This window comes from Pleuronectes platessa, chromosome 11 (genome assembly GCF_947347685.1).
Source record: "Pleuronectes platessa chromosome 11, fPlePla1.1, whole genome shotgun sequence".
Lineage (NCBI taxonomy): Eukaryota > Metazoa > Chordata > Actinopteri > Pleuronectiformes > Pleuronectidae > Pleuronectes > Pleuronectes platessa.
In genome coordinates this window covers 6,412,101-6,424,682 of record NC_070636.1, presented here as the reverse complement: position 1 = coordinate 6,424,682, position 12,582 = coordinate 6,412,101, and the positions used below count along the sequence as shown (strand labels likewise).

At 43.5% G+C, this 12,582-nt stretch overlaps 1 protein-coding gene across 9 annotated transcripts; it reads right to left on the bottom strand.

Annotated features, from left to right (window-relative positions):
- Positions 1-55: 55 nt before the first annotated feature.
- Positions 56-12,373, bottom strand: LOC128451379 (serine/threonine-protein kinase PAK 2). Of its 9 annotated transcripts, none has more exons than XM_053435185.1 (16): positions 12,100-12,373; positions 10,715-10,853; positions 5,969-6,162; positions 5,771-5,877; positions 5,497-5,644; positions 5,371-5,387; positions 5,161-5,265; positions 4,438-4,555; positions 4,298-4,361; positions 4,161-4,209; positions 3,477-3,589; positions 3,273-3,390; positions 2,907-3,006; positions 2,580-2,776; positions 1,960-2,097; positions 56-1,544 (listed from the first exon to the last, which is right to left on the bottom strand). In XM_053435185.1, the coding sequence occupies exons 3-16, from the start codon at positions 6,144-6,146 to the stop codon at positions 1,458-1,460; spliced, it is 1,539 nt and encodes a 512-aa protein (XP_053291160.1). In that variant the 5' UTR covers positions 6,147-6,162; positions 10,715-10,853; positions 12,100-12,373; the 3' UTR covers positions 56-1,457. The 9 variants fall into 9 exon arrangements, with proteins under 9 accessions (XP_053291160.1, XP_053291158.1, XP_053291163.1 ...); XM_053435183.1 differs by having other exon boundaries at positions 10,715-10,821; XM_053435188.1 differs by having other exon boundaries at positions 5,969-6,135; positions 10,715-10,821.
- Between the last annotated feature and the right edge of the window lie 209 nt (positions 12,374-12,582).

Below are 12,582 nucleotides of genomic sequence, written 5' to 3'. Positions count from 1 at the left end.
TAGTGTTAATGATAACCCAGGATCCAGCAGCCCCATTCAGTAAACCAGACACAAGTCTATTCAGGTCCGCCTTTATTAATAATTTACATGTTTGGATTTGATTTGACAATAGAAGAGTTGTGTTTTCATGGTGAACCTTGATGCATTCCTTTTAAATTTTTCAGTCATTCATATCACACATACGGTATAAATGGACCGTGTTCTAGTCAAAGGCTACATAACAGAGGATTCCAGCCTGTTGATAGTAGCAAGCACCGAGTGTTTGTGTCCACCACATGAGTGGGTTTTTACTGCATCGTGCATCTTTTAAAGGACCAGTGAACCAGGATTTAGTGGCCTCTAGTGGTGAGAAGGCAGATTGCAAACACCTGAAGACGCCTCCACTCACCCTCGCCCTTTGCGAGTGTGTAGGGAGAAACTACGGTGACGTATAAAAGGGGCTACTACGTTTTGGGAACGTGGTAGGCTCAATGGAAGAGGACTTTCAAACCCTATAAAGAGCTTGTGCTACACTAACAAAACTAAAACAATTCTTAGTTTGAGGTGGTGTTCAATGTAGTGGTGCTCAATAGGTTCAACTTAAACCTGCACACTGGTTCTTGAAAAGGTACTTGTTAGATTTCTTTTTTCACTGATTGTCAAAATTTGCCGAAAAACAAGGTATAAAGCAAACGTTGAATAAAATCATATTTAAAACTGATTGATTCAGGTCTGGCTCGATTTCCCAAGGCTTATCAATACAATTCAGGGAAGTAAGAATGAATTGGTAAAAAAAAACAAAAAACATCTTCTGTTGTGTTAGTCCCAAATAAAAAACTATGATATACATACTTCTTAAAAGACGTTTAAAAAATACAGGAAACTACCAATTTATAATGTACAAAAAAAAACACTTCCTCCAGTTCAACAGATCATTTCAAACAGTATTTTTCTGGTACAACACACACACACACTAAGGCATCTATTGCATAAGGCAGAGATGAAGACAAAACATTGCATGGAAGTATAAACATCAGATGAGCTTGTGAAGATTCTAAAAGACCCAAAAGAGAGTTGGATTGCAGAGGCGTGTTTCGGGTTCTAAACTGCCCCTAGAAGGTTGAAGGTATGAGGACATTTTCCATCTACCACCGAATAACATTCAAAAGTTTCATGTACAAAACCAGACTAAAAAACTATAACGTTGGAGTCCCACCTCTTTACAGGAATGGTTTAACTCTCCGTGAGATACGGGTGTTGAAGGCTACGACGGCAACGAATATGGAATTCGGCTCGGCTGCATGTAGCTATTGGAACGAGGCACAAGGGTAAGAGAGGTATGGCTTCGGCGCAGAAAAACTGGTGAGAATGGAGATGCACTTTACTGACGATCGTCATACGTAAACCAGTAGAGGATGCCGGCTGGTTTGTTTGGATGTTACTGGTGTTAGTCAGGTATCGTCTTTGGAGCCCGGGACTTAGCGGTTGCTCCTCATGGCCTCCTTGGCTGCCAGGATGAGCGGAGTGAGGCTGGACAGAGGCTTGGCCAGCTTCAGGAATGGATGCTAGGGACAGACAGGCAAACAAAGAGGTTGAGTCACATTTGCCAAAAATTCACAGAAGATTTTTTTCGGACGGATGTATATCTTTGATTTCAGGCAATTACAATAAATATATTTTTCACTACGTTCTGACAATTTATCGATGGGAGATGATGCAATAAAAAGCATAGAGAAGGATGGATTGAAATTTGCCCCTCTGTATAAAGTTAGATGAGAAGATTGATGCTAGTCATTTGATATAAAGCAACAGCTGGTTAGACTTCGAACAAACACGATTGATTAATAATGATAACAAGAATAATGACGAGAAATTAAACCCAGCCGATTAATCAACTGTGAAAATGATCGTCTGTTGTGCAGGATGCTTTTGAGAGATCTGTACTGATACGTTGAGCTTGAGCCCAGCGGTCTCTCCTACCTGCAGCAGTTCTCTGCCTGAGCCTCGTTTCTCCACGTCCATCTCTAGACAGCGCGACAGGAAGGACCTGAAGACAGGAGACAGCTTCTCTGGACTCTGCAGCTCGGGGGTCCCGTTGGTGGCGATTAAATACAACGCCTAAGAAAGGAACACAAGCATGAAGCGATACTTTAGATTCCAGATATTTGTGGTCATTACATGTTAAGCATATACTGCATGAATAGACACTTCTAGAATGATCTAATACTAATGATCAAATGTGACACAGGAACAGCAATAGAAGCCTGAGAGAAAACTAAGAGCTGAAGGGAATTTCATTAGTTTTGCAGGTGTTTCGTCATAAATTCAATTTTTGGCCTCATGGTGGTGCTAGAGGAAAAGTCGGGGGATCCTCAGATTCACCGTGATTCAACCTCAAACATGTACATATTAATATTTAACTGATTAATTAAGTGAAAAACGCGAACAAAGAATAAATCTTAGGAATATAAGATATTCCCAGAAAAACAGGATTTGACATTTTTGACTATTTCTATGAAATTTTATAAACTTTTCTTTTATAAATTTTATAAAAAAGTAATTGAATACATTCTCAAGCTGCCCTCCCTTGCCACACTCACTCTGAGAGGGTTCTCGTTGAGATACGGAGGCTCTCCCTCCACCATCTCTATGGCCATAATCCCCAAAGACCAAATGTCCACTTTAGGTCCGTACGCTTTCCTGGTCACCACCTCTGGCGCCATCCAGTATGGAGTCCCCACCATGGTGCTGCGTTTGCTCTGCTCCGGAGTGATCTGGGCGCAGAAGCCGAAGTCAGCTGCAAAGAGAGAACGGGTGGGGGGGGGGGTCGATATCATTTTATTGACACGTAAAATGAAAACAGCGTGATATTCAGTCAGATATGTGTCTGTGGGTCTGCGCATGTTGACGTGTGCGCTGTCTCTCACTGAGTTTGACGGATCCGTCCATTCCCAGCAGCACGTTGTCACTCTTGATGTCTCTGTGGATGACCTGGTTGGCGTGAAGAAACTCAAGAGCCTGGATGACCTGCGAGAGAGGGAGGTGTATATTCTTTATAGTTAATGCACTGTTACATAAGCATTACAGAACAGTTTTATATCACTTTTAATCTTTTGGCTTTTGGTAAATAAATGGTGAAAATAGTCATTCAAAGGAAACATGATGCTTTTGCATTGTTTCCTCTAGTACGTTATAGTCCTTGTCTCGGGTTTGACCCTTTTTCTTGATTTATGTGGTTTAAAAGTTTTTCACCGATATCTTCCGTAGGCTCGGTGGTCTCTGAAGAATCGTACCTCTCTGCAGACAGCGGCGATCTGAGCCTCGTCCATGCACGTCTCCGTCACAACATCGGTTAGCGAGCCCCCAGCCAGGTACTCCATCACCACGAAAAGCTCGTCCCCCACCAGGAAACTGAAAACGCACACAAACTCAATCAGACTCACACTCAGCACACGTTATCGTACGTGTCTGTGCAGAACGTGTGAGGTCAGCGTCACCTATCTACGAAATTGACAATGTTGGGGTTCTTCATCTCCTTCATGACCAGGATCTCGTTGATAATTAGCTCTTTCTTCGGCTGCTTCTGCAAGTTGATCTGTTTGATGGCCACCTGCGAAACAGAGCATCCTGTAAATGTGGCACCCCAGGTACACACCATACATCCAGGTAATTACATCATATGTCTGCAACGCTACCTGCTTATACTGTTAGATTAACCCTAGCTCTAAATTTGCTGGGATAAAACATTGATGAATAGATTGTTCGATTTATTTGCAGGGGGGAAACACTCTGATAAGAGTTGAACGTTGGGAAATGTGGTCTCTGAATTCTCGTCAAAATCTGTCCCTCTCTACCTGGAACACATTTGGTGGGCCCCAGGATTTTAAGCTTGTTTATGTTTGTATCTGTGCAGGCATAAAGAAAATCTGAGAAAGGCTCCCAGGCAACTGTCACGCTGTAGTCTGACCATAAAATGCTGCTTTTACAGGAGTATAATATGTTCTGCTCTTCACCTACAGCGATTCCTTCCAGTATCTCATCCTGCAAACATGGCAGCTAACACTTCGGCTGTGTGTGGTGAATTTTATTTATAAACGTTTGAACTAAGCAGCGTACAAAATCTGTAAAATAAAAACAGGATTCTCAGGCACTTTCACAGACAGAGAATGAAGTGACCTTACCTCTTGTCCTGTGGCGACATCGATGGCCGTGTAAACTGTGCCCGACGCCCTGAAAGTCAGAAAAACAGTGAGAGGTGAAATAAAAATGTTTTCCTACTTTTTCTTTTCATGCTGCATCCTCCAAAACTTTGACTTACCCCTGGCCGATCTTCTCATAGCGAGTGTATTTCTTCTTAGGATCTCCGATACTGACAATGGTTCCTAAGAGTTACAAAAAAAATGTTAAGTCAGCTCTACTGGAGGATGAAGTATTTGTGGCTCTGCCTGGAATTCATACTTAGTTTCTCCATGATCTCCTCATCAGTCATTTTGCCTCCTCCCTTCTTTTTCTGCCTGTCAGCCTTAGAGTCACCCTCCGGAGCTGGGATTGGATCTATCACCGACTTGGTGTACACCTGACACAGCACAGCAAGAGAACATTCAGGAACACTGACCGTAGATGACCTCTCCTTGGTTTGTATGTAGCTGAATATAAATACGGTAATAAACTAAAATTCACTCTGGGTTAAAAAATAAATGCCTGAAATAAAATATTACTGGGAGGCTTTTATATTTTCAACTCTTCTAAATATATACCTGGTAATTCCAGAAATGTCAACAGATCATATATGTAAAATGTATGATCACACTTGTGTATTGATAAAGGCCAAAGGAAGAGAAGTGTCAAATTTTTGGTGTAATTTTGACTTTTAATATTATTACACTGTGAATAATCAGGCGACCAGAGGCAGTGGCTGGGAATCATCAACATGCGTGTTTTAGACAACTGGCTCATTTACGACAACTGCAGCTGCAGTTTGGGGTTCAACTGAATCGAGCTTCGCAAATTTTTGAATAATAATCTTTCAGCTGTTGTGTGGGCTCAAGGTTCAGTGGACTGAGTGACTGCAGGTGACTTTTACAGTTTCAGAAAGAAAGCTGCAACCTGCATCCCCACAGCCCCTTACCAGTAGGCAAGTTTGCACTACTTGTATAAAATAACAATCTTCTCCCGACTCACTGATTTTGTGTGTTCTGGTCGTGGGGCCACAATTGGAGGTGGCGTATCGTCATCGTCGTCATCGTCCTTGCCAGACTGGGAGGTGGCCGTACCCTGCTTGCCCGCCTGCAACAGCAAACGCATGCAGAGAAAGAGAGAATGAAATTGACTGAATGCATTCAATGTAAATGGAGTGGATGAAGAGCCTGAGCAGCAAATGATTGTACTCACCGACTGTGAGTCTTTATCTGAAAAAGACAAAATGAAACAGGAGAAAGTGTCAGGACAGAGAAGCGAGTCTGCACAGTCACAACCCTGGAATTTCATTTCCCTGCTGAGCAAAAAAGAGAAACTGACCCGAGGCGGAAAAACTGAGGTATTTCTGTTTTCCACTGGTGGAGTCGTAGAACTTGAGGATGTCGAGGACAGCCTGAGGATTTTGTTTCTGTTCTGATTTACTGATATTTGAGGTCTGAAGGAGACGGGCCCACTGCTCTGGCATGCCCTGTAAAAACACACACACACACACACACAAATGGAAATTATTATATAAAAGGAATTATCCATCTAATATCTACACCACATAAAGTAGCTCGTACTGGTGCCACAGAGTGTCATGTGAGATACTTACAGTGAACTCTCCAGTGACAGCATCAAAACCCACATGGATGGTGTGTTCAAAGTCCGACGGGGAGGAGATCTCAGGTCTATCCTTGTCCTTGTCCTTCTTCCTGCCTCCTGCAGGTAAAAATCAATGTCAAGGTATGTGTGTGTATAGATGTGTGTGTGTGTGTGTGTGTTTGTGTGTGTACAAGTGTGTATCCCTTACCTTTCTCTGAGGCAAACATGGAGATGATCTTGTTTCTGGACTTCCTCTCCTCCGGCACAGACGGCAAAGGCCGAGAGTTGTGATTGGTTGACTGGGGGTCCTTGGCTCCTCCTCCTTGGCTGCTCATCCTGACAGGGGGGGCGGGGGGCTTGTCCTCACACACTCCGCTGTCACACATTTACACACACGTACACCTGCCGGGTTGGGATTGGATGCAAAAAAATTCGAATGCATTCAAGACACAGAGCAAGTCTGTCGCGGCATGCTCAATAACTAGTGGGGGTTTTTTATGTTGGCCCAAAATGCTCCTGAGGAACAGCGGCACACCAGGTAAAAGGTTTAGCCTCCAGTGACACAAAGAAAGTCTCACGCCAACCCAACTAATGCGTCCAGGCCCATACGTGCAGATCTGTGTTGCAGCGTGGGGAACAAAGAGTGTGAGCAGGAAGCAGCTCTGAACGGGCAAAAGTGATGTGTTGAGTCTCGCTCACTTTCAAACGAATGAGGAAGGAGAGAGAGAGAGAGATAGAGAGAGAGAGCGAAAGAGAGAGAGAGAGAGAGAGAGAGAGAGAGAGAGAGAGAGAGACAGAGAGAATGAGAGAGAGAGAGAGAGAGAGAGATAGAGAGTCAGAGAGAGTCAGAGAGAGAGTCAGAGAGAGAGTCAGAGAGGAGGGAGAGAGAGAGACAGAGACAGAGAAAGAGACTCAGAGACACAGAGAGAGAGAGTCAGAGAGAGAGAGAGAGAGGAGAGAGAGACAGAGACAGAGAGAGAGAGAGAGAGAGAGATTGAGAGAGAGAGACAGAGACAGAGACAAAGAAAGAGACTCAGAGACACAGAGAGAGAGAGTCAGAGAGAGAGAGAGTCAGAGAGAGAGGAGGGAGAGAGAGAGAGACAGAGAGAGAGAGACAGAGACAGAGTGAGAGAGAGAAGAGTGCTGATAAGTGAGTTGCTTGGAGAGAAGGACAAAAAAATTAAATTTTCTGATTTTATTCTTCAGCTCCTGAACATTACAAAGAGAAATACAACTGCTTTCACTACATTTATGTGACAGGGAGTGTTCTAGCTGCTTGTCGGATTATAATTTAACATTACCTAATTTTACACTACAATACAATAAATCATATTATACCATTGGTCCCATGGGTTGTAAGCACTTACAAACAAACAGAATCAAACTTGCAGAATTATCTTGTCATCCGACACCTACAAAGAGGTGGGAACCACTAAACTAAATTATCCAATCAAATGCAAATGTTCAGGTTTTTACACTGAGCTGTCACTTTATTAGGGACACTTTGATTAAACATCGGTCCTGCGATAAAACTCTGACATATATAATCTTCAGTTTTTACAAATTCAACAAGGAGGTTGTGTTTTTTATTGCCCTTTGTCTGTTTGTAAGCAGGATTACGGAAAAACTACAGGATGTATATACGAAACTTGGCAGCAGGATGTGGGTCAGGGAAATTTTATTTGGGTGCAGATCTGTGTCAGAAGGGGAATCCAGGATTTGCCTCGTCATTGCCAGATAATGCATTTTTCCACATTTTAGTTGATTTCTCAGACAGTAATTCATGGGTCTTTATTAAAATAAGACATGTTTAGGGGACTGATATTTATGAGTGAGCGCAATGTGGTTTCCTAAGGGGACTGTTGGGCCTTGGCAGAGGTATGTACTCTACTGAAATGCTTGAGAAATGAGAAATGTGTTATGCAGAGATGTGTTTCTGTTATTTAGCCTTCAGAGTCAAAAAAGTGGAGGACTAAAGAATAAAAAACAGGAAATACCCTTAATCATTCTTAATCCGATAATAGCTCTCTACTTTCACCTGTAAAGAATTTTTTATTTGAAGCACTTACACTTTAAATGTCCTTATTTTTACATAAGTTCAAGATGCAGTTCCTCCCCACTCAAGTTTGATCCACATATGGTGAATGTAAACGATCATCTTCACACAGACACGTGCGCGCACACAAACACCTCAACCGCAAAAGAACCTCTACAAATCTTGCAGCTCACGTAGTTCAATCCACTCTGAGCCCACGACCTACATTCTGGCTGACATCACAGACAGGAAATAGGAAGCAAACCAAGGTTTCCTCACTTCCTGTGTCTGACCACTGATGACACAGCTCATGTTTGAACCCGGACATGAAAACGCGGCTCAGTTAGATCTGGCAGGGAGAGCTCATCTCCCCACATCTCCTGCAGCAGCTCTGCTGAGACACCTTCAAGTGTGAAGATGTATCGACACAGATTATTTTACTTTACTCATTTACCAATACGAACAATAGTAAGCCATTGATGCAATAACAGAAAACACTTTGCACTATCTGATTTGTGCTGTTCAATAACCGAGCCCTTTGGCCACAAGCTGAAGACACACAAGCACTAACTTGACTCACACTATTCCCTACCCTGCTGCCTTATATCTGATACATTCCACTGGGAATCGAAACTCTCACAGTTACCTCTGTGCAATGGTTTTGGCTCACAAAAACGACTATGTGCTTACATGTGGCAGGTTTTCACACTCAAGTTCACATACGCTGACCAGGAACTTCAAACTTTCCAACGTGGCAAGAATCATATCGTTATAACAACACAACCTAGGAGCTTGTCCACCTACAGAATGTGAGACCCCCCCCCACGAGTTTTCATTACATGCGTCCAAATGTCTTTTCATTTGCTTTGCCTCTTTTATCTGAGCTGCCAAGCACTCACCTGTTTGTCGCCTCTTCTGCGTCTCACAGAAGACCAGGTGAACGATCAGTGAAACTGCCGTGCTCCCAGGGAGTGTGTGCAGCTTCTTTACTTTAGCTTGTGTATCTGCTCAGCTCTCACTGTGTCCCCCCCTCTCTCTCTCTCTCTCTCTCTGTCTTTTCACCATTCTTAGGGCAGGTCGTAGCAGGCCGCCTCATTCCTCAGTGAGCTTGGAGGGGACAAGTGTGTTCTTGCCCTGGCTGGATAAATTTGTCCCAGTTCAGCCTTGATGTGCATTTTCATAGTCTCTCTCTCTCTCTCTACATGTATATATGTGTGTTTGGTGTGTGTGTGTGGGGGGGGGGAGATGGCTGGCCAGGCTGAGACAAGTTGTCTCTGCGTAGGAATTCCATAGCTGCAGGGCTGTTCTCCTGTTCATCTCACACACACACACACACACACACACACACACACACACACACACACACACACACACACACACACACACACACACACACACACACACACACACACACACACACACACACACACAGCCCTTAAACTCCCCCTGCCAACAGGCGCTGCATTGTGAACACTTGAACTGCTCTCGTGAAGCTCTGAGCAAAGTTTCCTGAGCGCAGCGGCAGAATCTCTTGAGGGAATCAGGCAGGTGCAAACATCAGCACTGCATGCTTGTGTTTGTCTAACTGTCCACGCCCTCGTACTACTGACACCATTAAGGGATTAAGTAGCTCGCCTCTCGACAGGAGCGGACATAGACCCAGTGCCACATTGAGCGGAACAAGGCCCAGTCTTTATGCTAAGCTAAGAAGATAGGCTACTGGTTACAGCTTCAAAAACAGACACTGCATTGTTTTGGAAAGGACACAAGACAAATTAATGATTTGGACTAGTGGAGTTCAGAGAGCGCAAACCTCTGCAAAGGCCCAAGAGTCCCCTAATGAAACCACATTTATTATACGCATATAACATTCCCTAATCATCCGTTAAAAATTATTTTGTTCAGATCCAGGCCTAAATTGAATGGGTAAAACAAAAATCCAACAAACGAACATGGGTGAAAAACGTAACTTCCTTGGTAAGAGACTAACTCGCAATCGGTTGAGTGTGTATCGTTGAGACAATCGCTAGCACAGCTCCGTCCCCCAGTCGCCGCTGTGCTAACTACAAGACGGCAGCGCTTTGTACCTGGGATACTTTGGCTTCATCTCTGGATAGAGGGAGGGAGTTGATCTCAAAACCAGATAGCAATTTGTCAACTGATAGTTTTGTCCCATATTGATGTGTATATGTTGATTTTATAAGTGAAAGCTGCACTTTCCCTTCACGTGTAGGTCTCTGCTTCCTTGGGCAACCAATAATACTGTTCCACATCCAAACGACATCCACGCGGTTTCATCATCGCCCTGGCTCAGAGCCCGTCACGTCGCCCTCACCCTCATAATCTCGGTTCCTCGTTCTCTCGCTCTCTCGTTGGGTCAGAGTACTTTCTATTCCCTGAGTTTGGCCGTGCACCGTTGGGGGAGGAACACTTCCTCATCCTGGAACTCCCCGAGATCCAAAAGGAGGGGGGGGAGCCTGCCAACCAGAACGCTGCAAACACCGCGGCCAAGCTGTTTACAGGAAGTGGACAGCAAGCCCTTTGTATTTGGCTTCTATAAAAGGACATTCTGTGTAGGACTTCCTGGAAGGAGTGATGAAGCCTGCACACACAAACACACGCGAACCACTTCCACCTCCTTTTCATTCAGCGACAGAAGCACAAGATTCACACAGGATCCAAACAATCTGACAAAAACACACACACATGCACCATATGTGTGCACACAGACACACACACATACACACACACAGTCTGAGCTAAGTAGCCTGTGCAGTCACTTCACTGATTATAGGTCAGGCAGTGAATGAAGCGTAAACACGCTGCCCCAGCTGCACACCCACACTGAACACCTTATCCTGTTATTCAAACAGCTGCCTCAGCCCTGTGTCAACAACACCACGGATCAAAATCTCCAACCTGGCAACCTGACGTCCCAGGAAGGTCGCCTCCTCACTCCACGGTTTGGCCCAGGTACAGACGGAGCCTCAGGACTCAAAGCACCAGTCTGTTTCAGTTTTCAGGGCCTGGAAGCATTTGAATATCCGGTTCAGTGTCTCTGCAGGATCAACAGTCTGGACTAAGAAATCACAGTCTCAAATTTAAACACTGATTTCATGTGTAGCGTTCACAGACAACGCCAGAGCTAGGGTTTTAGAGCCTTATTTGTCCTATGTATACGTCTTAATGGCATTATAACGTCCTACCGGAGTTTGTACGGCTATTTGTGACATCCATATATTACAGTTGCCATCTGCTTGATTACGTAATGTCTTATTCAGAAAATAGTTGTCTGAATGTTGCCGTCCATAAATGTAGTCACTGTTCCTGTTTTCTAGAACCAGAAGTAAAATATTGAAACATCCTGTTTAAACTTAAATTGAAATAAACCCCCAAATATTCTGTTTAACAGTTTTACCATAAACTTGATCATAAATAGCTTAACATCAAAATAAATCACAACGACAGAAAATCTAAACATAAATGCACATCTTTTTTATCCTGCATTTTTCATTCTGAAAAAGTTTTCACTTATCTGCAGATTTATTGATATGTCTGGGATAGGCAAACCAATCAATACATCTTTCATACTTTACCTTTCATTCTCCATTTTTTGAAATCATTGTTAGAAATCTCTCTATTTGTAATTTGTATTTAACCGTAGATTAAAAGTTCCTTATCGAGCCAGTTCACCCCTTACCTTAGTCTGATATTGTTATAACAACATTCAAATACTGTTACAAGTTGAAGTCTTTGAATCAAAAAAATCCCACAGTGAGTGCAAGTACAAAACTATGATGGGGGTAAAAGTAACTAAAGTACTCGTTTCGCAGAAATAAGGCGTTGCTACATGTCTGAATAATAATCTTGTGCAATATGTTCATATTCATCACATAAATTTATCATATTGAAGTCACGTAAAGTGAAATCATAAGAGATCAGCTTCAGAACCCAGAACTGGAAAAAATTACCCATCATTCCACACGGCATGTTGTGTTAAAGGCCCGTTGTTTGAAGTGATGCAGACACACTGTGTATGTCACCACACATGTGATGTACAGACATCACATGTTATTACAATGATGAACACTGTCAGTAATCTAAATTACAAAGCAGGAGAAGCCACTTTACACCAGCATCTGGATTTCTCTTTGTTTCTATAAAACAGGGGAAGTGTGTCTTTGTCAAAATGTTTGGCAGAATCGAACCCACAACCGTCTGGATGAAGTAAAAAGTAAGTGAATCCAAGTACAATGCAAGTTCAGATCAGACCGAGTGAAATCATTGGGCAAGGCTCGACTCACCGGTTCCTGTCAACCGCAAAGTATCAACCGCTCTCCGGCCAAAACTCCTCCGCGTCTCCCCGCTGCTTCTCAAAACTCCAGGTTTGACTCCGATGTTTCACAGACTTTTAACCGGAGTGAAAACAACTATTTACCGGCCCTTTAGTGCAGCTTCTTGCCCCCCCTGATCGAGCTCTGGGCCTGGGCTTCTCTCTCTGCTCGGCCCGGGGAGGAACCAGGCGAAGAGGAAGCGGAAAGTCGTAGACTCACAAACGGAGGAACCGGGACCTCGCGGCTTCCGTAGCGCCTGGTGCGCGAACCTCACACAGCGCGTAGACGTGCTGGAGGCGTGACCTTAGTTTTCAAAATAAAGTGAATCTTGTCTTGATTGAAACCTTTAATAACGGCAATATTTCTCTAAAACTACTAGCTTTTATGTTGTGTTGATTTATAACAGAAATACATTTTGCGTTTGGTGATTTTTTTCACTTGAAGTTAGTAATA